The 26,887-nt window shown below is 46.4% G+C and overlaps 1 protein-coding gene across 3 annotated transcripts; it reads left to right on the forward strand.

Moving 5' to 3' along the window:
- The first annotated feature begins 255 nt into the window (after window positions 1–255).
- On the forward strand, window positions 256–26,371 carry LGMN (legumain). Of its 3 annotated transcripts, none has more exons than XM_040410866.1 (14): window positions 256–326; window positions 7,657–7,798; window positions 8,643–8,740; window positions 9,738–9,819; window positions 9,936–10,021; window positions 11,535–11,610; window positions 12,901–12,963; window positions 13,126–13,192; window positions 14,279–14,397; window positions 15,708–15,797; window positions 17,416–17,616; window positions 22,521–22,691; window positions 23,018–23,085; window positions 24,880–26,371. In XM_040410866.1, the coding sequence occupies exons 2-14, from the start codon at window positions 7,664–7,666 to the stop codon at window positions 24,920–24,922; spliced, it is 1,299 nt and encodes a 432-aa protein (XP_040266800.1). In that variant the 5' UTR covers window positions 256–326; window positions 7,657–7,663; the 3' UTR covers window positions 24,923–26,371. The 3 variants fall into 3 exon arrangements, with proteins under 3 accessions (XP_040266800.1, XP_040266799.1, XP_040266801.1); XM_040410865.1 differs by having other exon boundaries at window positions 315–403; XM_040410867.1 differs by lacking the exon at window positions 256–326 and adding an exon at window positions 2,900–2,914.
- The last annotated feature ends 516 nt before the right edge of the window (window positions 26,372–26,887 follow it).

A 26,887-nucleotide genomic window follows, 5' to 3' on the forward strand; every position in this document is an offset into this window, starting at 1 on the left:
CCAAAGGTTATTATATTCTCCCGCCCGCTCCAACTTTCCTCAAAAACCAATTGCGAAAACACAAAATCGATGAGTCACGGTCACGGGCATCCAGAGCACATGACTCATGGGCGGGAATATTTGGGACGGACAGGTGTGTGATTGGCTCTTCCTGACGACCGGCTGCGCTCCGTATTCCTGCTCGATGATTGGCTCCCCGAGCTGCCAGTCACTGTGCGCCCCGCCCTATGTTGTTGTGTGTATAGACTTCGGGTCTGATGTCCTGATAGCGCAGTATCTGCCGCGCCGTGTAGCTGGACGTCACCCTGAGTAACCGCAGACCGCAGGTAATGGCTGATGTCCGAGGAGATAGTGACCGCAGGCGGGGATGCAGATCTAATCGTATGGCAGCTGTTGTCAGATGGTAATCTGTGTATATCAGTCTGAAGGAGCAGTCCCTGTATAGTCCTTGTCAGCCTAGGGGAGCAGTCCCTCTTGGTGTTGGGGATTGGCCCCTGCATGGTCCCTTTGGGTGTTGGCCCCTGCGTCGTCCCCTTTGGGTGTGGGCCCCTGCGTCGTCCCCTTTGGGTGTTTGCCATTGGCCCCTGCGTCATCCCTTTGGGTGTTTGCCATTAGCCCCTGCGTTGTCCCTTTGGGTGTTTGCCATTGGCCCCTGCGTTGTCCCTTTGGGTGTTTGCCATTGGCCCCTGCGTCGTCCCTTTGGGTGTGGGCCCCTGCGTCGTCCCCTTTGGGTGTTTGCCATTGGCCCCTGCGTCGTCCCCTTTGGGTGTTTGCCATTGGCCCCTGCGTCGTCTCCTTTGGGTGTGGGCCCCTGCGTCGTCCCCTTTGGAGGTTGGCCCCTGCGTCATCCCCTTTGGGTGTGGGCCCCTGTGTCGTCCCCTTTGGGTGTTTGCCATTGGCCCCTGTGTCGTCCCCTTTGGGTGTTTGCCATTAGCCCCTGCGTCGTCCCCTTTGGGTGTGGGCCCCTGCGTCGTCCCCTTTGGGTGTTTGCCATTGGCCCCTGCGTCGTCCCCTTTGGGTGTTTGCCATTGGCCCCTGCGTCGTCCCCTTTGGGTGTTTGCCATTGGCCCCTGTGCAGTTCCTCTGGGGGCGGTGTTGGTGTCTCTGGCTGTTGGGGGCGGTCCCTGCGTCATCCTTCTGCCAGTTGGGGGCTGTGTCTCTGGCTGTTGGGGGCGGGGCTGGTGTCTCTGGCTATTGGGGGCGGTCCCTCAGGCTGTTGGGGGTGGGGCTGGTCCCTCTGGCTGTTGGGGGTGGCCCCTGCGTCGTCCTTCTGCCAGTTGGGGGGGCGGTCCCTCTGGCTGTTGGGGGCGGGGCTGGTGTCTCTGGCTGTTGGGGGCGGTCCCTCTGGCTGTTGGGGGCGGGGCTGGTGTCTCTGGCTGTTGAGGTTTCCTGCTGCTCTTTGTACAGGAATTTTCCTGCAGAACCAGTTATTGTGCCGCCTCCGGGTGATGTGTGGCCTGATCTGCAGGGACCTCAGGCTGTCACAGTGATGGTCTCTATTCTCCTCGCACCCCGGCCCCCCCAGTGTTATCAGCAGCAGGACGTGGCATCCTGAGACCCCGGTACAGAGGACGTTACCTGCTGTGCATGGAAGCACTGACTACAGTGAGAGCCGCCCTTCTCCAAGGGCTTTTCTATCAATGATACATTTTTAATATACTTTTAAGTACATTGGGTCACAACCAAAAAATAACTCGTACTCGCCTCTCCGACCCCTTATCACTGCTGATCCCTACTTCCTGCTTCCAGATCAACACCCAGGAAGTGCCTGGAGATACCTGCTCAACCAATGGCTGGCCATACAGGTGACCTACCTCAACCAGTGGTTGGCTGAGCATTTCCTGCATGTCGATCAGGGACCAGAGCAGCGACAGGGGATTGGAGAGGGCGAGTATAGCAGCGTTTTAATTAAAATATGTAGCATTTAATACCAGAGGACAGCCCCTTTAACCAGCGCTTCAGCCCCTTTAACCAGCGCTTCAGCCCCTTTAACCAGCGCTTCAGCCCCTTTAACCAGCGCTTCAGCCCCTTTTAACCAGCGCTTCAGCCCCTTTTAACCAGCGCTTCAGCCCCTTTTAACCAGCGCTTCAGCCCCTTTTAACCAGCGCTTCAGCCCCTTTTAACCAGCGCTTCAGCCCCTTTTAACCAGCGCTTCAGCCCCTTTTAACCAGCGCTTCAGCCCCTTTTAACCAGCGCTTCAGCCCCTTTTAACCAGCGCTTCAGCCCCTTTTAACCAGCGCTTCAGCCCCTTTTAACCAGCGCTTCAGCCCCTTTTAACCAGCGCTTCAGCCCCTTTTATTTAGAGGGTCAGTGGGGTTGTGTAAACAATTGTTACAAACCCTCAGCAGTGTATGAGTCTCTTCCTTTCAAATTTTTGACATACTTATGACGACGGAGAGGTGGCAGTGGCTCCTGCAGTTGGGAGGAGGGTCCTAGTGGTGGTGGGGGTCCCGGCGCTTGTGGCTCCTGCAGTGGGGGAAGGTCCCAACGCTTGCGGCTCCTGCAGTGAGGTGGTCCTGGCGCCGGTAGCTTCAGCCGTGTTCGTGCTGCGGATGGCCGCTTCCATGGGGAGATTCCATGTATACACTAGTTCTTTTCTTCTTCATTTCTGTGACATCACGTGATCATCTCCAAACTGTGATGCAATTCTTGATGCCGCTGCTGGTTTACAACAATTCATGGAATGAGATGATTAATGGCCAATTCCCCCGAGAAGTGCAGGGTGTGGTGGCCGAGTATCTGCCGCCAGCACAATTCCAGGCAGCAAGTAAAGCCGGCCATACCCGGAGAACTGTCAGTTCAATGCTCCCCCCCCCCCCCCCCTCCTTATACACATGCATGCTTGGCTCATTGCCAGTCTCCTCCAGACACCTCTTTTCACTCCGAAAAGGATCAGGCATGTTGAAATCCTGCTGTGAGGACGTTCTAACGCTGAATATGCTCTAGCCTTCTCGCCCCGACATCTGCCATCAGGGGAGTGTCGCTGGCCCTACACATTAGACCGTTGTCCCATCAGGCTGATATTGGCGCGTTTGGCTGACATCCAATGTGTAGGGCCAGCTTAAAGGGCATCTGTCAGCAGTTTTGTCCCTATGACACTGGCTGACCTGTTACATGTGCGCTTGGAAACTGAAGACATCTGTGTTGGTCCCATGTTCCTATGTGCCCGCATTGCTGAGAAAAATAATGTTTTAATATATGCAAATGAGCCTCTAGGAGCAACAGGGGCGTTACCATTACACCTAGAGGCTCTGCTCTCTCTGCAACTGTTGCCCCCTCTGCACTTAGATTGACAGGGTCAGGTGTGATCACATTTACACTGCCTGGCCCTGTCACTTAAAGTGCAGAGGCCGCGTCGGTTGCAGAGAGAGCAGAGCCTGTGGGGAGGAAGGCAGGATGATAGACTTCAGCCTAATAAATCCGTGCCAAACACAATGCGTCAGTGGGCAGAGGCAGCTTCCTGGTGGCTCTGCCAGGGACACAAGTTGTGTAATTCTCTTCTTTCGCTTCCTGCGGTGATTTCTGCATACGTTGTGTATTTGCTGCTGTGCAATTGTTCATCATTTGGTCACAGCTGGACTGACTTTAGTCCTTGTGACTGATGACATGACTGCCCGCGCCTGACTCTGATCGCTGGATGGTGATTAGTCAGCATTTACCTCTAAGGGAAAAAAACATCCTCAAAATCAAGTGCTGAAGAAGTTATCTCTGGGAAAAGCCGGTGAAAGAGGCTGCAACGACAGTTTCCTCAGGGGTTGTCTCCCTTGAAAGGCACAGGGTTGTCACCCAGCTTTCTCAGACTCCCAAGTGGCGAATTTGCTCAGCTATGTCATTTAAAGGGCATCTGTCAGCAGTTTTGTACCTATGACACTGGCTGACCTGTTACATGTGCGCTTGGCAGCTGAAGACATCTGTGTTGGTCCCATGTTTCTATGTGCCCGCATTGCTGAGAAATATGATGTTTTATTATATGCAAATGAGTCTCTAGGAGCAACAGGGGCGTTACCATTACACCTAGAGGCTCTGCTCTCTCTGCAACTGACGCTCCCTCTTTGATTGACAGGGCCAGACAGTGAGAACATGATCACGTCTTGCTCTGTCAAAGCGCAGAGGGAGCAGCCGTTGCAGAGAGAGCAGAGCCTGGTCGCGACCACCTGACACTGCAGCGCGATCACCTGACTTGTTGTCACGGTGATCGACGCTGTAGCGCCGGTTAGGGAAGCAGCACAGAGTTTTATTAGGAATAAGAGATACCAAGAGGTTACCTATATATATATATATATATATAAAGGATACCCTGTGTATTGCTTAGTATATTTGGACATTGACATAGACTGCTGGTAATGCAATATTTTGATATAATGTGAATTAAAAATATAGGAAGCAAAAAGGTGATAAATTATGTGTAAAAGATGGTAAATAAAATATGTGATTATTACAAGGTGATGTCTGTAATAAAGCATTAAACGTAAAAAAAAAAAAAAAGGGGGGGGACATGCCACATAATAATAAAAGAAAAACAATATGGGCTTAGTTCATAAAATATAATGCACTCGAAGAGATTCAGAGATTGATCTCGAATGCTTCATTTAGACCGTATGGGTTAAGACTAGAGATGAGCGAACTTCTGTTTTAAGTTCGGCGTCTAAAGTTCGGCTTCCGGTTAGCGGAGGATCCCGATATGGATTCTGAATTCCGTTGTGGTCCGTGGTAGCGGAATCAATAATGGCCATTATTGATTCCGCTACCACGGACCACAACGGAATTCAGAATCCATATCGGGATCCTCCGCTAACCGGAAGCCGAACTTTAGACGCCGAACTTAAAACAGAAGTTCGCTCATCTCTAGTTAAGACTATTCAACTTATAGATCCAGCACATCTCGTGACGTCTAATACCTTGTAAATTCTTGCTCTGATGTACAGGTATTTGTTCAATTGGGGTCATTTTGAAGCCTAAAAAAAACTACCCCCATGATAGTTTGCAGCGTGTCTGGAAACACTATGGGCCAGATTTAGGGTCTATTCACACGTCCGTTGTTTCTTTCCTGATCTGTTCCGTTTTTTGCGGAACAGATCTGGACCAGATCTGTACCCATTCATTTTCAATGGGTCCTGAAAAAAAATCAGACATTGAGCTGTCCGATTTCTTTTCAGGACCCATTGAAAATGAATGGGTACAGATCTGGTCCAGATCTGTTCCGCAAAAAACGGAACAGATCAGGAAAGAAACAACGGACGTGTGAATGGACCCTTATCATTAGCTCAAGTCAGTCATAATGGAGTGAAAAAGTCGCAACTTTTTTCTGCTCAGCACTGGACAGACAATATCATCTTTTTTAAAGGGTACATCGATGATCTTCTCATTATCTGGAGAGGGGACAATGGAAGTATTGATGACTTTCTGTCACATTGGAATAACAATGGGTGGGGAGTTTCATTCACGGGGTCCCACCGCAATATTAGGACAGAATATCTTGATTTGGAACTCCTTCATACAAGGGGGCGACATCTTGACTCGCACTTAAAAAAAAATAAAGTAGACGGCAACCGCTATCTCGACATCAAAAGGACACATTATAAAAAATGGAAACAGAATATTCCATTTAGTCAATTCAAGAGAATTAGACGGAACTGCGCCCTGGAGAGGAACTTTGAAAAACAAAGCGAAGTCCTTCACTCAAGGGTCAGAGAAAAGGGGTATCGCAATGAGATCATCACTCAAGCGAAAAAACGAGCATCGAGACTCGCACAACTCGAGTGCCTGCTGCCCAAATCTAGAGTCACTCCTGAAGAGACTATGCAATCACTGAATCGTATTACAACTTACAATCAGAACCACAGTTTGGTGAAAACTATCCTAAATAAACATTGGCACTTACTAAAACAAAGACCCTATTTTAAAAGTCAAATTTTCCCGAGAGCACCGCACCTTACCTATAGAAGGGCCCTTTACCCTTAAGAATATTGTAGCCCCGAGTGAAATAAAAAGTGCAGTCAAAATGAAAAAATATACGGATTCCCTACAAAACAAGGCAGTCTAGATGCCTGTGATGTGAAACCATCTGTCAAACAACAAAAGAGATGGAGAAACGTTTCCAATATCCGGTTCCCTAGATTGCCATTCCACATACGTGATCCACGTTTTAGAATGCGCTTGTGGCCTACAATACGTTGGGCGCACGATCCAAACATTGCGCATTAGGCTTAATAAACACAGGTCGAAAATAAAAAAGAAATTTCAAAAACATAGTTTGCAGCGTGTCTGGAAACACTATCATGGGGGTCAAAATGGGGGTCAAAATGACCCCAATTGAACAAATACCCGTACATCAGAGCAAGAATTTACAAGGTATTAGACGTCGCGAGATGTGCTGGATCTATACTTAACCCATACGGTCTAAATGAAGCATTCGAGATCAATCTCTGAATCTCTTCAAATGCATTATATTTTATGAACTAAGCCCATATTGTTTTTCTTTTATTATGTGGAATGTCGTCGTCGCCCCTTTTATTTTACGTTTAATGCTTTATTACAGACATCACCTTGTAATAATCACATCTTTTTGCTTCCTATATTTTTAATTCACATTATATCAAAATATTGCATTACCAGCAGTCTATGTCATGTCCAAATATACTAAGCAATACACAGGGTATCCTTTATATATAGGTAACCTCTTGGTATCTCTTATTCCTAATAAAACTCTGTGCTGTGTCCCAAGCCGATACTCTACAGCGTTGATCACCATGACAACAAGTCAGGTGATCGCGATCACATGACTTGCCCGGGAAGGAGCGCGCCCGGGCCCGAGCTTCCTTCCTCTCCATGACAACTTGAGGAGGGGCGACCACGTGATTAACTGATCACGTGCCTATCTCCCTCTGCCTGCCGGAAGTCGCGCTACACCAACGAGAAAGGTCACGTGGTCACCGGGATTGAGATCACGTGACCTGCAACATAAAAATATATTTCCCCCCCCCCTTATGTACACCAATTTTAGGCGGTTTTACCAATAAAATGTACTATGATTCTATATTTATGATATTTTATGATATGAGTTTGTTACAAATTATGCAAACATGGGAACACCTTGAGGGTGTCCCCTCCCCCATAGCACCACCCACAGGTGCGTTTTTCTGGCTTTTTTTTTTTTTTTTTTTTTATATATAAATATATGCAATATTGAATAAATTTTATATGCTGCTTCTTAACCTTATGAAGGGGGCCTAAGTACCCCCGAAACACATTGTTTTATTTGTTTTATCTGATGAGCAATTTCCATTAAAGAAGAAAGCTTTATCATAGCCACATCTGTCCTGACCGGTGATCTTGCGCCCTAATTGCGGTCCTACCATATTGCTATTACACTGGGAAGCTCAGCGACAACCCTTACGGGCGCTATAATATCTGCCCTATTGGCAGTCACCTGGCTTTCCCAGACTCCCGAGTGGTGCGTTTGCTCAAATAGGCCATGTAGGGTTCTGAGAAAGATGGGTGACAAGCGTTATGAGAAATATAAAAGCGGCCATGTTGGTAGTCACCCGGCTTTCCCAAAAAGAGTTTGGAAGAAGCTAGGTGGCGTCTTTCTATACGGTGCAGGAGGGGCTTCTATTCGGTATTTTTCAGCTTTCCTCCTGTGTTCTGTCTTCTCAGGTTCACCATGATTTCCGTGACTTTGCTGCTGGGCTTTGTGGCTCTGTCCGCAGCGATGCCCATCGAGGATCCAGAAGACGGCGGTAAACACTGGGTGGTCCTGGTGGCCGGCTCCAATGGCTGGTACAACTACAGGCATCAGGTGACTTTCGTATTTTGCAGATAATCAGGGTCCTGGCTGTCGCCCCAGAAGAAGGGGACCTTGTTATAATTCTCAGAAGAGCGGGGGTGGGGGTCGGCTAAAGTTCTTCCTCTTTAGTTGGTGCATTTGCTGATGATGATTGTTTAGCACTTGAATCCTGCGTCTTGGCCACATTACACCCGGAAGGCGAGGATTTGGAGCCTAGCACCCATCTCAAGTATCTAAAAGGCGGAAAGTACAGATGACTAACCCACTTCTGCCCAGACAGATGCTTAGAGTAGAGTTTCAAGTGGCCATTACTGGGAGCAGCAAGGGAGCCAGTCCAAGAGAAGGGGCAATAGGAAAGATCCTAAAAACCTAGAAGCCTGCAGCAGATTACTAGATCATGCATGAGCCCATCCCTGCACCAAGGGTTCTCCTCCTGGACTGGAAACCCCTTGACCTATCTGCCGGCTGGGTGTCTCACCTGTCTCTGGCTTTTCAGGTTTCAGCATCCAACTCCCTTCTCCTCCGCCAATGAATGTCCTCAGGAGAACTGAGTTCCAGTTGCGGGAGGTTTCTTTTTTTTATTTTTTTTAAACCCCTGCACCCAGTCTGCCCATATGAAAAGGGGTTCACAGTCTCGGGGAAGCCCTTTTAAATAGGCTGACCAGTCATCAGCAGTCCTAACGCTCCATTTTCAGGACATCTGCTTGCTGTAAGTTACTGAGAACCTTCTTGGAGGCTGAAAATCTGTCCCGACCGAACGCTTCTACAGCTGAGAGTTTGCAACAGTTGCATCCATTTTTGCCTACACTAGCTGGAGACCAGATCAGAGTGATGTGATTTTCTCTTCTTTTCTCAGGCTGATTTGTGCCACGCTTACCAGATAGTGAAGAAGAACGGTGTCCCCGATGAGCAGATCGTGGTGATGATGTACGATGACATTGCCAACAACGAGGAGTGAGTGTGAACTTTTTACCAGTACGGAGGAGTTGTGTGGCTGCTTGACCGGCAGGCTTAGGGGCCAGGTTATGGGGGGCCCAAATGACATGCCTCCCAGAGCCCAACCATAGAGTAGGGATCAGAGATCTGGAAGGGGTTCTCCGGGCTTTTAATATTGATGACGTATGCTCAGGATAGGTCATCAATATCAGATCGGCACCCCCACCGATCAGCTGTATGAAGGGAAGGCGTGCGCCGTCTCTCTTCATGCTTGCCATAGACATAGCAGCAGCAAGCCTTCCCTGTATACAGCTGATCGGTGGGGGTGCTGATGTCGGACCCCCCTGATCTGATATTGATGACCTATCCTATATTAAAAGCCTGGAAAACCCCGTTAATGCAGGAGGCACAACACTCATCTTGCCATGTGCCCATATGCTCTAGTAGTCAGAAAGGGATTCAGATCACCCTCCTGCAGGGTGTCTCTAGGACTGATCAGAAGACAGAATAATAAGATTTCTTTAAAGGGATAGGTGATCCGCAGGGGTCCAATTGCTGGGGCCTCCGTCAATCGCGAGAATGGAGGCCCGTGTTCCTCTTTTTTAATAGAACAATGGACACACAAGCGTGCTGCCTCTTTCCGTTCAACTCTCTGGGGCTGCCGGAGATACCCGAGAGCTTGTATTCTGCTGTCTCCAGCTGTCCCATAGAGCTGAATGGAGCCGCGGACATGTATGCATGACCACCACTCCATGCAAGTGAGGGAACACTGTCCTCATTCTTGTGAACAGCAGGCGCCGGACTCCTGCTAATAAGACAAGTATCCCCTATCCTGGGAATAAGTTGTTGTAATGGGGCAATCCCATTAAAAAAAAGTTGTTTGCTAATCCGTGAGGCTGTGGCTTGGCAACACAGGCTTCAGCCAACATGCCTGCCGCTCTATGGCCCTAGTATGAGGATACCTCGCAGAGGCACCTTATGCGGTATCTATAATCTATCTTTTTATCATTTGCAGAAACCCAACCAAAGACATCGTTATCAACAGACCCAATGGGACGGATGTGTATGCTGGGGTGCTCAAGGACTACACAGGGGAGGTAGGTTATATAATATGGGGGCTGTTTCTTCAAGGGAGATATATGGACTAAATAAATGATAAAGTTCAGCTGTAACAACGCCCCCACGTCATTAATTTCTTCTCCGCCCTCTCTAGGACGTTACACCTGAAAACTTTCTGGCTGTCTTGAAAGGCGACTCCAAGGCCGTGAAGGGGAAAGGATCTGAGAAAGTCATTAAAAGGTTTAATGATTAGTGTATTGTTGGTTCTAAGTTCAGTTCAAACATAGACACCCTGACAACTGATAAGTACTCCACCTACCCAGGGGAAATTCTTATTTGTATAGCCACCCATAGGTGTTAAGGGTGTGTTAGGTTATTTTCACACCAGCGTTTTCAATTCCGCTATTGAGATCCGTCATAGGATTTCAATAGCGGATGAAAACGCTTCAGTTTTGTCTCCATTCAATGGGGACAAAACTGAACGAAACGGAGTGCACCGGAATGCATTCCGTTCCGCTTGGTTGCGTCCCCGTCACGGACAGAATAATGCTGCAAGCAGCGTTTTTCTGTCCGCGATGTGGTGCGGAGCAAGACAGATCCGTCCTGACATACAATGTAAGTCAATAGGGACGGATCCGTTTTCTCTGACACAATAGAAAATGGATCCGTCCCCCATTGACTTTCAATGGTGTTCATGACGGATCCGTCATGGCTATAGAAGACATAATAAAACCGGATCTGTTCATGACGGATGCATGCGGTTGTATTATTGTAACGGAAGCGTTTTTGCAGATCCATGACTGATCCGCCAAAAACGCTATTGTGAAAGTAGCCTTAGACACCCCGATGCTGCTAGCGATTGTCGGGAGATAAGCGTTCCCTCCTGGCAATCAGCAGATAGCTAGCTAGCAGATGACACCGCTGCTATTACATGGAGTGATGTCCTCCGCAACATGGGGAGAAGCGATCACTTTGCCATCGCTCATCCCCAAGCAGGATAGCGGTGTGCCGGTGGCATATCGCTATTAGACAGATCCAGATCTTTCAGCATGCTAAAAGATCTGCACTGCCCGATGAACGGGTGTTTGCTCGTTCATCGGGCATTTAGAGGCAGCATCAGACTGCCAGATGGTTGCTAACAAGCTTTCATAGGAAAGCCTGTTAGCCATTATCGGGCAGAAAATCTGGCAGTCTAATATACCCTTTTGGGCTTGTTCACATCACCGTTATGGATTCCATTATTGTTTTCCGTTATAACATGGTTATTACAGAAAATAACGGAATCCATAAGACGGAAGTTAAAACGGAAGCCTTTAAGAGGCATAACGAAGGCCTGAGCAGCTATCCCACAACACCTGGGAAACAAGGATCCAAGGGCTTTCCTGGGTTTGACCTTTTTCTTTTTTCATGGAGATAAGTGGTGCAAAGGTGTATGGCAGCTACTGATCCCCTCACAGCTGTGGAATGGGGGAGTCTGAGCTAGGAGTCCACAGAATGGTAAATTATCTGAAATGTATAAGGTGTGGGCATTGTCATTGGATGGATGTTTACATTGTATCCTGTATTGTATCAGATTGTATTACCTTATATCAAATTGTGTGAAATGTGTCGCATTGTATCAGGTTATTTCACACTATTACATATCGATATATATATCACATCGTATCAGATATCTTATCACAGTGGATCAGATTGTAACACATTGCATCATGACATAAGCTATTGTGTCTCATCATTCTGTCCTCTCTTTCAGCGGACCCAATGACCACGTGTTTGTCTACTTCACTGACCACGGAGCGCCGGGACTGCTGGCTTTCCCCAATGACGATGTAAGCTCCTCCTTGAGGTTCTCAGTTAAGGTTTTTTTTTTTTTTGCTTTGTACTTTATTTTTGCCGTCCAGATCTAGAGAATCCAGGAATGAAACCACTATGAGCTGTAACAATGTGCTTCTTGTCTTCTTAACTTTGACTTGCAATGGAAGCAGCAAATACAAAATTTAAAATAGAAGAAAACTCCTGCAAAGAGATGGGTAATCCACAAAATCGCAATCATGTTTCTCTGCTTGAGAGGTTAAAAGGAATAATGTTAGGGTACTTTCACACTAGCGTTATTCTTTTCCGGCATAGAGTTCCGTCCTAGGGGCTCAATACCGGAAAAGAACTGATCGGTTTTATCCCCATGCATTCTGAATGGAGAGCAATCCGTTCAGGATGTCATCAGTTCAGTCACTGAACGGCGTTTTGGACGGAGGAAAATTCCAGGTCAGTTGCCGGATCCGGAGTTAATTTACATTGAAATGTATTAGTGCCGGATCCAGCATTAAAAATACCGCAATGCCGGATCCATCCTTGCGCAAACCGGGAAAAAATGTGAAAATTTTTTATAACCGATCCGTTTCTCCGGATGACATCCGGAGAGACGGATCCGTTCTTGCAATGCATTTGTAAGACTGATCCGGATCCGTCTACAAATGCTGTCCGTTTGCATGCAGATTGCGTGATCCGGCAGGCAGTTCCGTCGACGGAACTGCCTGCCGGATCACTCTGCCGCAAGTGTGAACGTACCCTTAGTTGTGACCACTTGGTTTAATCATCTTGTATATGAATGTAACATATTTTACAGACTAAGATGCACCTAGGATTCAAATTAAAAAAGAAAAAAAAAAAAACATATTTTTTTTTCATCAGACCTCGGATCAGACCCCCATGCTTGACCCACCTTGGCTCAGACCCCCATAAGGCCTCGGCTCAGACATAAAAAAAAAAAACAAAAAAAAACTTTCCTCGCTTGCTCTGGACGGCGCTGCCACTTACTCATCCTCCCTGGTCTTCTTCCGGGCCTCACGCTGCCCTGTAACGTTGCACAGCGTCAGGTCATAGTGCGCGCCTACGCTGTACACAGTCAGGACAGAGTTCAGGGCAGGGCGGGTGAGTAGAGCTAGCGCAGCTCTTCCCTCACTGCTACATGCGCCTCCTGCATGCTAATGACAGCTTCCATAATGGAAGCGATCATTAGCATTCACACCATTCCTCACTTTTGGGGGGGGGGGGGTCTTATAGTCTGAAAAATATGGTAATGATTGTGTGTATATGTGTGTAACCTATGTCTTCTGTCACAGCTGCACGTCAAGGATCTCAACGAAACCATTCAGTACATGTATGAAAACAAGAAGTACAAAAAGGTAAGAACTTCCCTGCACTGACATTTCCTATACACACAGATTTTTTTAAATCCATGGACAGTTCCATTCACAGACAGCAAGCAGAAATCTTGATCAAATCATTGTACAAAAAGCCAGTCAAATTTTATGGCTGAAGCGACCCTGATGACGTTTCTCTTGCAGATGGTTCTGTATATTGAGGCCTGTGAGTCCGGATCCATGATGAACCATCTCCCCAATAACATTAATGGTAAGTAGGGAGGGGATTTATCGCAGCCATGAACCTCACCTACTGCTTTGGTTAAAAACTTATGGGGTAATTTATCAAATTGGTGTAAAGTATAACTGGTTTAGGTGCCCATAGCAACCAATCAGATTCCACCTTTCATTTTTGACAGCTCCTTTGGAAAATGAAAGTTGGAATCTGGTTGGTTGCTATGGGCAACTAAGCCAGTTCTACTTTAGACCAGTTTGATAAATAATTACATTAGTATCTGCTTTGAAATTGGTTCTTATAAATGGGAACATTTTCTAATTGTCAAATTTTCGGTGTCCGGAAACAGCCTGCCAGATCTCTCTGAATTCCGGCACTGCCAGAAGCTTTAACAGTCACCGTCTGGCCCCATTCACTATAATGGGGGCCAGCAAAGATCCGGCAGCAACCTGGCGAACATGCAGAGAATCGGTCAGATGAAAACTGCTGTGAGCAGCGACTCTCGTCCTGCCGTTTTTCGGCTCGTTTGCAGGGTTGCGACTGGATCTCTGCTGGTCCCTATTATAGTGAATGGTGCCGGCGAATGTCAGGTAGCGTCCAGCAGTGCCGGATCCAGACAGCGGGATTATCTGGAGCCAGGTGAGTACAGATTACAAATGCGCAAGTATGTGCCCATAAAATATTCATCCTTTTGTTTGGAATATCCAATAATCCCATTCCCTGGTAGGCCCGACTATTGGAATTTTACTGGTCAGTCATACAGTTGCCTTGGGATGGTTGTGTTGCAGTGCTTTGCACATCATGTTCTCCTCTCACTACCCCCACCGTCACACTCCAGGCACTCAGCGCAGATGTCTGCAGACATGACTTATGCATGACTGATTGAAGAACTGAAACCGGCGCAGGATTCTGTAGGACGGTCTCTGTCATAACTCGTGGTATTCTTAGTTTTACGGTCATGTGTTTGACAGGATCATGAGAAGCCACACTGCACACATTGTGAAATTCCTTTCCGCCGACATCCCATAATCCAGAGTTTGAAAATCCAGCACTTGTTTCTAGCACACAATTTACTGATGGCCTATAGAAATTAACATGTAAACGGACCAAATGTCTTTACAGTCTACGCGACCACCGCGGCCAATCCTCACGAGTCGTCCTACGCCTGCTACTATGACGAATTGAGAGACACTTACCTGGGAGATCTGTACAGCGTCAGCTGGATGGAGGACTCCGATATGGTGAGCCTTCCTATATACTAAGGCCATCAGAGCGGCTATTCCTGCTGTAAATCCTTCTGATCAATTAATCAAGTGTAGTCATTGCTGCTGATGTATTTTCTTGTAAGGGAAATCAGTGTAAGCAACAAAAAATTTAAAGCGAAGGTCCACATCTCCAACCATTTCACTTAAAGGGTATCTGTCAGCAGTTTTGTACCTATGACACTGGCTGACCTGTTACATGTGCACTTGGCAGCTGAAGACATCTGTGTTGGTCCCATGTTTATATGTGCCCGCATTGCTGAGAAAAATGATGTTTTATTATATTTGAATGAGCCTCTCGGAGCAACGGGGGCGTTACCATTACACCTAGAGGCTCTACTCTCTGCAATTGGAGCACCCTCTGGCAGGCAGTATAAACGTCATCAAGCCTGGCCCTGACTTCTAATGTCTCGCGCTGCACCATGCGCTTCAGTATCCAGTACAGGCGCAGTACAGGAAAGAGACTCTTCTGGTCTGTCTCTTTGAACATGGGACCAACACAGATGTCTTCAGCTGCCAAGTGCACATGTAACAAGTCAGCCAGTGTCATAGGTACAAAACTGCTGACAGATGCCCTTCAACTGCTCCAGTTGAGAACTTTGCAAACAGATATTTTTTTTTTCATTAAAAGACTACAGCTTCAAACAAACCCCATGTAGTCTGATCCTGCAGTTGTGTTACTCCCTCTGCTCCTATCGTCTTGTAGAAGAGAAGGCAGAGGGAATCCAATAAAACACACATGCAAAGTACACAGGGACGCACATCAGTCTGTATAGGAGCTGTAGACCCAAAACGGTAAGAGTTTTTTAGTCAAGACTAGGGATGAGCAAATTTCATATTTTGAAGTTCGTCTGCGGGTTCGTGTTGCGGTATTTACTGAATTGCGTTATGGATTCCGCCACCCTGGAACATAACGCAATTCCATGACGGAATGCATAACAGAATGCCTTTAGAGGGCATTTCGTTATTCATTCCCTCATAATAGAAGTCCATGGCCAGCATAACGGATCTGTCCGGTTTCTGTTATGCAGGAGAGGACTCCAGCATAAAGTAAACCGGACGGATCCGTTATGCTGGCCATAGACTTGTATTATGACGGAATGAATAACGGAATGCCTCTAAAGGCATTCTGTCATGGAATTGCGTTACTGTCCGTGGTAACGGAATCCATAACGCAATTCAGTAAATACCACAACACGAACCCACAGACGAACTTCAAAATATGAAATTCGCTCATCCCTAGTCAAGAACATTCTCTAAACCCGAATTTTCTTATTTTTATTTTCCAGGAAGATTTGTCAAAAGAGAATATACACCAGCAGTTTGTCCTGGTGAAGCAGCACACAAACGCCAGTCATGTGATGCAGTACGGGAACCGGGTGAGTTACCCAAAAAACATCTTCATAATGGCGTCCAAAAGAAAATCTATTCAGCCGTTCTATCTGTTTCTAAGACAGCTGGGTGGCAGCCAGAAGGGCTTCCAATCCATCACCACAGGGGTCATCGCACAGGGGTCTGTGCCCTTCATGACGAGGTAGATTTACAGCTTTGCACTGTAGGAAAGGTGGGTGACAACAACTTTGGAAGCCGTAATGGTGACTATGTCGCCCTTCTTTCCTTGGAATAAATTTAAAGGGGTTTTACCATGAAGATATTACTATGCAATGAGTAGGGCATTTCAGTTTGCACGCAGTAAAACGTACACTAGATTTTCCTCTTTGGTGGCGCTGTCTTCTGTTTGTCCATCTGGTCCACCTTATCTTGCATTCAGAGCTGGACTGACGTGCTCAGTAGCATCCATGCTTTCAGTGCTGGCAGTGATCTCGTATTAATCATTCATTCCTACTTCTAAATTAATATAAATGTATAGCTCTATCTCCCTCTAGACAGTGCAGAAGGAAACTGGGGAGGGGCTATATATATATATATATATATATATATATATATATATATATATATATTATATATTATATATTATATATTCTCCTCTGGGGCTATATGTGGGGGACTATTTTCTATGCAGGAGAGAAAGGGGTTAACAAGAGCTTATTGCAGTGTATTCTGGGGGATGCAGGTGCCTAATGAGCTGCTGCCCACCCACAGAAGTCAAGCTAGGCCTCCAAATAAGTGACTAAAAAGAGTTTTCATGGGACAACCCCTCTGAAGGGTATTGTCTGGTTTCCAATATTAAGGCACCCCTGCCGATAAATGTATGAGGAGCAGTGATGGCCAGTTCACATTGTTCGCCCGCGAACATATGCGGGCTGCCATCTTTTTTCACAAGTCCGGCGAGGCACAGGTAAGCCTTTACCTGTGCCTGTGCCGCGAGCCGGTCTGAAAACAAATGCGGTCACCGGGAGCAAGCAGTTCTGAGAACAGCCCGATGAAGGCCCCCGGTGGCTGTTCTCGGAACTGCCTGCTCCCGCTGACCGCATTCGTTTTCAGACCGGCTCGCGCACAGGCACAGGTAAGGGCTTACCTGTGCCTCGCCGGACTTGTGAAAAAAGATGGCAGCCCGCATATGTTCGCGGGCGAACAATGCGAACTGGCCATCACTGATGAGGAGTCTGCTGTACTGTTACGAGCATTGTGTTCTCTTCACTGTTTACCTGGTCGCCGGCGACATTGCAGCAGTGTAACTACAGCTCCTCCATCCCGTTTACTTGAATGTGACGGAGTGTAAGTGCAAGGGAATGGGACCAAGGAGATGTAATTTCACTGCTCGCCGCTGCGGTGTCGATGGTGAGCAGGTAAACAGTAAAGAGAATACAGTGCTCACGAGGACACTCCAAACAGCTGATCGTAAGGGGTGTCGGGAGTAGGACCCCGGCGATCCTATATTGATGTCCTATCCTGAGGATAGGTCTTTAATATCTGAAACCGAACAGCACGGAATCCGCTGGATAGGATTGTTAACAACTGCATAGAAGAGTTGGAGTCAAAGACTTGTCAGCGGAGCTTGCGATCTACATCTTCTTCTCTCCTTGGTTTTCACAGACCATCTCCCATATGAAAGTGAAGCAGTTTCAAGGCAACGGTAAGACGGTGGCCCCTCGTCTCAGCTTACCGCCAGTGAAGCAGATGGATTTGACCCCAAGCCCAGACGTTCCTATGGCCATCCTGAAAAGAAAATTTATGGCCACCAATGACCTCGCAGAGGCCCGTAATATAATGGCGAGAATCAAGTCACTCCAGGAGGTAAGAGATGAAACATATGTTCGTTGAACATAATTGCCTCTGGCCATGTGTTCCTATTCACTGACCGCAAGCAGGAATTGGTGGAATTGAATTTGAAAGCTACAGAATTTGTTTTACAGTTATAAAAGGGATTTTTTTCATCTGGACATTTATGGCATTTCCACAGGATATGCCATAAATGTCCAGTAGGTGCAGCTACCATCTCTGGGGCCCAGTCTGGGAATGGAGAGGTGCTTCATTGTTTTCGGAAGTCCCATTGAAGTGAATAGAGACAGCTGCATGAGTGCAGCCACCTCTCCATTCCTGGTGGCGTGAGTTGGGGCCCCATCTCAAGAAAGATGAGGGTTGACCTCTGGAACCCGATCCTGTCGGACATTTATGGTATATGCTTTGGATATGCTGTAAATGTCCAGATGGGAATACCCCTTCATCTGTCAACAGATTTGTACCTATGACACTGGTTGACCGGTTACATGTGCGCTTGGCTGCTGAAGGCATCTGTGTTGGTCCCATGTTCATGTGTGTCCGCGGATGCCCCTTTTAGGCCCTGTAAACGGGTAGTCTCTAGAAATTGGTAGGTTATATCTGAATTATTGGATGGTCGTGTGCACATCACACCAGATGAAACTGCTGTAGTCACAGTTTCGTCAGTGTGAAACTTCCCCGACATCTGTATGAGGATGACAGGAAGGGAGAATGCCAAGAAATGCAGAGCTGGGCATAATCCTCCTCTGTGCCAGTCAAGTTTTCAAAACCCTCCAGCCTCTCTGAGTTGTACTGACTGTGACGTGATGGGCACCAGGGTTGGCACAACCCAGATCCAAGGCGACAAAATTATGAATGTCCTAAAGCAGGGATGCCCAACCTGCGGCCCTCCAGCTGTTGCAAAACTACAACTCCCAACATGCCCTGATAGCTGTAGGCTGTTCAGACGTGCTGGGAATTGTAGTTTTGAAACAGCTGGAGGGCTGCAGGTTGGGCATCCCTGTCCTGAAGTTTGGCAGGATGAAACTGGACCATCCGGGGCATGCTGGGAGTTTTAGTTTTTTAGCAGCTGCAGATCGCTGCTTCACACCAATATTTTGTACCAAAATGATGGTGCATGTTCTTAAGAAAACGAGTACATTTAACAAGTCATCTAAGCTACTTCCCCTTTTTATACACTTTTGAAAAGTAAAATGTGTCTAAAACCCCTAATGTACCTGGTTAGTGGCATGAGCGCCACTTTTTTGCTGCACTTTTGTGCTTTTTGTTAGCAGCGGTCTGCTGTGGTTCACAGAGGAAGTCTCTGAGGACCGTGTCTGTCACATCCATGTGCCCTGATGCGTTGTATGGGCAGCACGGTGGCTCAGTGGTTAGCACTGGGGTCCTAGTTTCGTATTCAACCAAGTGCTTAAAATAAAATAAAAATATGGGCGGTGGGGACCTAAAGAGACAACCTCTTTAAATCAGAATATAGTCAGAGTATAGAGTCAGCTATTTTTTTTATATTCTATTTAGCTGGTTTATCTTAAGCTCATGTTACACTGGTAGATAATTGTTCAGATCCTCGCTATCCTATGGGAACACTTCCTTCCCGACAGTCGCCTTGAAGATCTGCCTGCCGAATATAAGCCTTAGTCTCTTAGGCTAGTTTCACACTAGCGGCAGGGGATTCAGTCAGGCTGTTCCGGCGGGTGAACAGCCTGTCGTACTGCATGCAGTACTTTTAGTCCGGCTGCCTCTCGGCGTGCGCTGCCGCCGGAACTCTGCCCCGCCCCCATTATAGTCAATGAGGACAGAGCCGCAGTTCGGGGGCACACGTGAACTAGCGGGAGGACAGATCCGGAGTCCCCTGCCGCTAGTGTTAAAGAACCCTTAGATAGGTTATAGATGCTTGGGGACAACTGCTGTTACTCAGCCTGTAGTGGCTGTCACCCAGTTCTCCACTATATATATTTAATTTGGATCAGTGAGGTTTATAAGATCCTGGGTTCTGGGAGCAGAGAATAGGCAGACTCTGCACCTGTCGCCATGAAAATGCAGTGTAATCTGCAGGCAGCATGTTATAGAGCAGGAGGAGCTGAGCAGATTGGGATATAGGGATATAGCTTTGTGGGAAAAGATTCAGTATAACTTGTAAATTAGTCATTTAAGTTTCTGCTCATTCTGGGCTTTGAAGTCCAGGAGGCGGTCCTATCAGTGATTGACAGTTATCTCTGTATACACAGTCATAGAGGGAAGGCTGTCAATCACTGATAGGACCGCCTCCTGGACTTCAAAGCCCAAAATCAGCAGGAATTTGAATACTTTTCAAGTTATATTGAATCTTTTGCTGTAAAAATATATATCAATCTGCTCAGATCCTTCTGCTCTATAACATGCTGCCTGAAGCTGAAACCCTGTTCAACGTGACGGGTTCCCTTTAAAGGGCATCTGTCAGCAGTTTTGTACCTATGACACTGGCTGCCCCGTTACATGTGCGCTTGGCAGCTGAAGACATCTGTGTTGGTCCCATGTTCATATGTGTCCGCAATGCTGAGAAAAATGATGTTTTGATATATGCAGATGAGCCGCTAGGAGCAACGGGGGCGTTGACGTTACACCTAGAGGCTCTGCTCTCTCTGCAACTGTCACTCTCTCTCCACTTTAATTCAGAGGATCAGGCAGTGTAAACATAATCACACCTGGTCCTGTGAGCAAAGTGGATGGAGAGTGACATTTGTAGAGAGAGCAGAGCCTCTAGGAGAAATGGTAACACCCTCGTTGCTCCTAGAGGCTCATCTGCATATATTAAAACATAATTTTTCTCAGCAATGGCTCTGATCAATCATTTAAAGGAGTTAGGCTACTTTCACACTAGCGTTTTACTGGATCCGGCAGGGTTCAGCAGAAAACGTTTCCGTTACTGATAATACAACCGTCTGCATCCGTTATGAACGGATCTGATTTTATTATCTTTAACATTGCCAAGACTGATCCGTCATGAGCTCCATTTAAAGTCAATGGAGGACTGATCCATTTTTTATTGTGCAGATTGTGTCAGTGAAAACAGATCTGTCCCCATTGACTTGCCTTGGTGGTCGTGACGGATCCGTCTTTCTCCGCATCCCAGGACGGAAAGCAAACTACAACATGCTGCGGTTTGCTCTCCGGTATGGGAACGCAACTAAACGGAACAGAATGCATTTTGGAGCGAGCATTCCGTTCTGTTCAGTTTTGTCCCCATTTGTCCCCCTATGACGGATCTCAATACCGGAAAACTAAAACGCTAGTGTGAAAGTAGCCTTATGCCATGATTGATGTAAAAAATTAAAATCATATAGTACATGACAATCTCTTATAAAGCTAGAGCCAGCCCTGTACCTCACATGGATCCAGAGATCTCCCAATCCCTTGCTCCAATTGTCCTTCTAGATTTAGGCTGGCAGTTCGGGGGGTGTCCTTTCTGCTGCAGCACACTCCCTGTAACTAACGCAGCTTCTAACAGATCATATGGCAGGTGACAGTTGAAGTTTTAAACTGAGTATGTGCGACCACTTCACTGAGGTGCACGGGAAATAAGGAAGAAAACAAATTGAATATAAGTTTTTATATTTTTTATAAGTTTTTAATTGCCATAAGACGCACCTAGGATTTAGAAGAGCAAAATGAGAAAACATTTCAGATCTCCCACATTCTTCATCAGACCTCAGAACAGACCCCAAATTCAGAACCCAAAGCTCCCATCAGACCATTAAAAAAATAAAAAAAATAATGTCTTCTCTTGCTGTGGACGGCGTGCGCTTCGTGCTGCTCTCCATGGTCTTCTTCCGGCTTGTGCTGCAATGTAGCCTGACGTCCCACAGCGCCAGGTCATGGAGCGTGCCTACATACACTACGTCCTGACGTCCGTACGCAGGGCCCTGGAGGAAGACCCGGGAGCACTATAAGACGCACTGCCATTTTTCCCTCACTTTTGGGAGAAAAAAAAGAGTGTCTTATAGTTCGAAAAATATGGTACGTGCAAATACCTATGTAACATAGTAACATAGTAACATAGTACATAAGGCCGAAAAAAGACATTTGTCCATCCAGTTCGGCCTGTTATCCTGCAAGTTGATCCAGAGGAAGGCAAAAAACCCTGTGAGGTAGAAGCCAATTTTCTCCACTTTAGGGGAATAAAAAATTTCTTCCCGACTCCAATCAGAATAACTCCCTGGATCAACGACCCCTCTCTAGTAGCTATAGCCTGTAATATTATTACGCTCTAGAAACACATCCAGGCCCCTCTTGAATTCCTTTATTGTACTCACCATCACCACCTCCTCAGGCAGAGAGTTCCATAGTCTCACTGCTCTTACCGTAAAGAATCCTCTTCTATGTTTGTGTACAAACCTTCTTTCCTCCAGACGCAGAGGATGTCCCCTCGTCACAGTCACAGTCCTGGGGATAAATAGCTGATGGGATAGATCTCTGTACTGACCCCTGATATATTTATACATATTAATTAGATCTCCCCTCAGTCGTCTTTTTTCTAAAGTGAATAACCCTAATTTTGATATGTATTCGGATCCAGGTGCTGATTTTAAAAATATTGAATCTTTTTGATGGCACAACCCCTTTAATACACTGCAGATACCAGATGGCCACACACAAGGCCCATTCCTCTGTCTAACCGCTCAGTTGCCACGGTCCACATTGACAGTGGCATCTAATGGGTTAAACGGCTATACTGGGCCGTTGGCTGTGTAATGCAAGCAATGGTGCAGGAGCTGGGGCCGGTTGCATTATACTGTCATATACTATTCAGTTTGTTGGAACGAGCCGCATACCGTGATATCATAGTGCATGACAGGAAGGGGTTAATTATAACAATAAGTTGTGAGAAATCTGTACCCGTTGCTCCCCTCCAGCTTTTTTTTTTTATTTATTTTTCTTCGCAGGCAAAGTCTTTGATAAAAGAATCGGTGAAAAAGATAGTCTTCCTGGTGGCGGGAGCGGACGAGATGGCGGATGAAATACTCAGCGACCAGGTCATCATCAACGACATGTCCTGTTACCGCTCGGCAGCTGAGCACTTCAAGACGCGGTGCTTCAACTGGCACATCCCACTGGTGAGACATTGAGGGGGCACTATGGCACGGACCGCCATGTCGAGCGGTTTAGCTGATGCCATGTGGCTTCGCATTACGTTTGATATTTATCCCAGGACGGTCCCTTTAAGACGATACTTCTGCCTAGGTCAGGGATGGCCAACCTGCGGCCCTCCAGCTGTTGCAAAACTCCAACTCCCTCCATGCCCTGCTGTAGGCTGATAGCTGTAGACTGTCCGGGCATGCTGGGAGTTGTAGTTTTGCAACGGCTGGAATGCCGCAGGTTGGCCATCCCTGGCCTAGGGGATGTCTGTGTCAGAGAAGTAATGACTGTCTTGTCGTTGCAGTATGAATACGCCATGAGGCAGCTGTACACTCTGGTGAATCTATGCGAGTCCGGTTACCCCCTGGAAAGGTAAGTGTCCACCACTTTTCTTCTCTGTTTACATGGCACAGTGCGGGAGTAATATACAGACTCCCCCTCCCCCACAGTTTGCTTAATCATAAACCATAAACCTTTGTTCTTGGTCACAAGATAATACTGCCCTATACACATGGGCGCACAGTGTTCAGTTGGGACTGGGCGATTGATTTGCCTATTCTGTAAAAAGAAAAACAATTTGGTCCGCCTGCCGCGTCACTAAGCCCGCCAACCTGCCACATCATTTGCCCGCTTGCCGCATCACTTACGTGCCCGCCCTACCGTCTTTTGCCTCCCTGCCGCCACCACCTGCACCGCCGATCTATGTATATATAGTAACCCCTGCACTGCCAGTCTCTCTCTCACTTACTCACTCACATATATATCACCTAGCAGCACGGGGATTACAATATATATATATCTATCTCTGGAAGTGCAGGGGTTACTATAATATATTCAGTTTAAGTAAGGCTGGGTTCACATTACTTTTTTCCCCCATACAAAAAAACGTATACGTTAAACGGATGCCTCAGACTGAAGCCATACAATGACATCCATTCACCATAGAATACCACTGAAAAAAAAATAAAAAAAATAACGGATACGCTGTTTTTAACCAGACTATGCAGGATACAAGAACATGCTGTGTTTTGTTTTGTTTTGTTTTTTTAACCTAATGTATACATGAAACGGAGACCTAAAACGTGATGTGAACCCACCCTAACAAAACTAAGAAAATCGAGATTCAAATCGAAAATCGTCCATAGGGTTGAAAAATCGCCCAGCCCTACGTTCAGTACATAATATAACAGCAGTGCAGTCATCCATACATCACACTCTGATGAGATCAGCTAGGCCAACAGCTCACTTAAGCTGAGGGTAGTCTACACCTGGAGGATGTGTGTAATGCAGGTAACACCTGTATAATTCTGTCCCTGGAGGGCGGTATTTCACAGGATTATGGTATAAGACCGGTATTGAAATAAAAGGCAATTACCGCCAATCAAAGGGGCTTAAGAGAAAATACCCAGGTACTTGCTAGCTGCGTCAGTTCAAAACTAGATGGAGGTGTTTATTTAAGAGCACTCGTGAAACCCTCCTCATCCTAAAAAGCTCACTATTCTGCTGGTGGAGTCACTGTGTACATACATTACTTATCCTGTACTGATCCTGAGTTACATCCTGTATTATACTCCAGAGCTGCACTCACTATTCTGCTGGTGCAGTCACTGTGTACATACATTACTTATCCTGTACTGATCCTGAGTTACATCCTGCATTATACTCCAGAGCTGCACTCACTATTCTGCTGGTGGAGTCACTGTGTACATACATTACTTATCCTGTACTGATCCTGAGTTACATCCTGTATTATACTCCAGAGCTGCACTCACTATTCTGCTGGTGCAGTCACTGTGTACATACATTACTTATCCTGTACTGATCCTGAGTTACATCCTGTATTATACTCCAGAGCTGCACTCACTATTCTGCTGGTGCAGTCACTGTACATACATTACTTATCCTGTACTGATGCAGAGTATTATACTCCAGAGCTGCACTCACTATTTTGTTGATTGTATTTGGAAACAGTCAGCAAGTTTATGCACTGTACATTGCATGGTGTAAAAAACACTTGTAATTCCCCAGACACTGGGAATTCTGGGAGATTTCAGCTCTGTCGTATACAATAGGATCGGTGTATGTTGGAGGTTCGTTCTATAATTATATATGTGTTATGTGTGTTCTCTAGATAAGCCCGTTATTTCCTTCTTTTTTCCCCCCCAGAATCCAGCAGGCTATGGATAGCGTGTGCGACCATCTACACTGATGCAGCAGGTAACGCAGGCAGCACCTGTAGAGAAACCAGGGAGACCGCGATAATCAGCACCCTCTGGGTTTCCTCCTCCTGCAGCTGCTACTCCGCACAAACAGCTCTGCTGTATCAGACCTACAACCTGCTACAAGGCCGGTCACCCTATAACCCTGGACTATCAAGTCAGTAATATGTGTATATGATGATCCAAATCATGCAGCAAAATTAGTTTCCTGCAACACCGCCGACGAACTCTCAGTGGCCGGGGGCAGAGGTGACCCCAGTATCGTGACACGACGCCACCTGGTGTCCTTCAGAAGTGACAGTGAAACCGCTCTATGATGCTCGACCACTGTGATCAATGCTGTAAAAAAAATCAGATTGCTTCTTTAGATTCCTCCAGTTCTTACATCCAGAACGGTCACCCGCTGACATGTAAGATTTTAGCTTTTTATTTTTTAGATGAAGATTGTTGTAAAAAAGCTGCTCAGTCGTGATCATCGCCTTAAAGTGAACTAAAAACTTGAATTTTAAACATTGCTTTACCATCTCTCTCCACTTATGATTTCAGATCTGGCGTTAAATCTGTTCTGCTCCCGTTACATCCAGAGCTGCATTCATAATTCTGTTGATTTTGATGTTGGCTTGCATTTTTTTTTGTTATACTATAGTTTTTGATATAGCTCCCAGGTTATTATACTCCAGAGCTGCATTCATATTCCTGATGCAGGTCATCCCATTTTCTTGGTGAATTAATATTTTCTCGGCTGTGGTGCATCCTGGGAGAGAGTGAATTTTTATATTATTTTTGTTTGTTTTTACATCAGACTGATTTTGTATGCAAGTCACCTCATTTCATCATAGGAGCTGGACTCGGCTGAGTCCAGAACTGTGGCAACCAGCAGGTTTGTGAATGCAGCTCTGGAGGTGACTAGAGTATGACAGATCAGAGAAGCAGAGCATTTGCTACATTGCTCGATATTCATTGTAAATTTGTGTGTGATGACTGCTGATTTTTGTGTTCTGTCTTTTTAATCACATTAGGGGACATTTTTTCAAAATCGGTTCAAAGAAAAAGTGGAGTAGTCCCCCATGGCAACCAATCAGACTTCACGTCTCAATTTTCAGAGGCCCTTTGGAAAAAGAGAGCCGCAACCTGGTTGACGCGGGGAGCTACTCCACTTCCCCCCCCCCCCCCGTTCTATTTTATGGCCGTACAAGTCCTATAACTTTTTGGGGACTGAAACTCCAGTGGATTTAAGATTTTATGGTAACACTTAACCCAGAGACGCTAACCCTGGATGGACATCTACTAAAAATAATACCGCACTATAATGCAGCAACAGATTATGTGAATATAATAAATATGAATGTAAAAAAAGTATTGATATAACCCAAAATTTCTGTGTTTGATGCACTCAACCAAATATTTAGCACTTTTGATTAAAAATTTGACTCCCAAAACTCTCATCTCATTATTCTCAGACATTACAGCTCTCTGAGAATGCAGCCTATCCATTCAGTAGTGATGTCACCGCTGATCTCTAGTGAATGGACAGGCTGCATTCTCAGTGATGTCACCGCTGATCTCTAGTGAAGGGATAGGCTGCATTCTCAGTGATGTCACTGCTGCTCTCTAGTAGTGAATGGATAGGCTGTATTCTCAGTGATGTCACCGCTGATCTCTAGTGAATGGATAGGCGGCATTCTCAGTGATGTCACCGCTGATCTCTAGTGAATGTATAGGCTGCATTCTCAGTGATGTCACTGCTGATCTCTAGGGAATGGATAGGCGGCATTCTCAGTGATGTCACCGCTGATCTCTAGTGAATGTATAGGCTGCATTCTCAGTGATGTCACCGCTGCTCTCTAGTAGTGAATGGATAGGCTGTATTCTCAGTGATGTCACCGCTGCTCTCTAGTAGTGAATGGATAGGCGGCATTCTCAGTGATGTCACCGCTGATCTCTAGTGAATGTAT

This window comes from Bufo bufo, chromosome 11, assembly GCF_905171765.1.
Source record: "Bufo bufo chromosome 11, aBufBuf1.1, whole genome shotgun sequence".
In the NCBI taxonomy this organism is placed as follows: domain Eukaryota; kingdom Metazoa; phylum Chordata; class Amphibia; order Anura; family Bufonidae; genus Bufo; species Bufo bufo.

What these genes read in the sequence shown, in the direction of transcription:
- LGMN (XM_040410865.1), top strand. Translation starts at nt 330, where the DNA reads ATGGCTGATGTCCGAGGAGATAGTGACCGCAGGCGGGGATGCAGATCT. An exon ending in ATGGCAGCTGTTGTCAGATG is followed by an intron (nt 404 to 7,656) that starts GTAATCTGTGTA and finishes CTGTCTTCTCAG; the next exon opens with GTTCACCATGATTTCCGTGA. An exon ending in TGGCTTTCCCCAATGACGAT is followed by an intron (nt 11,611 to 12,900) that starts GTAAGCTCCTCC and finishes CTTCTGTCACAG; the next exon opens with CTGCACGTCAAGGATCTCAA.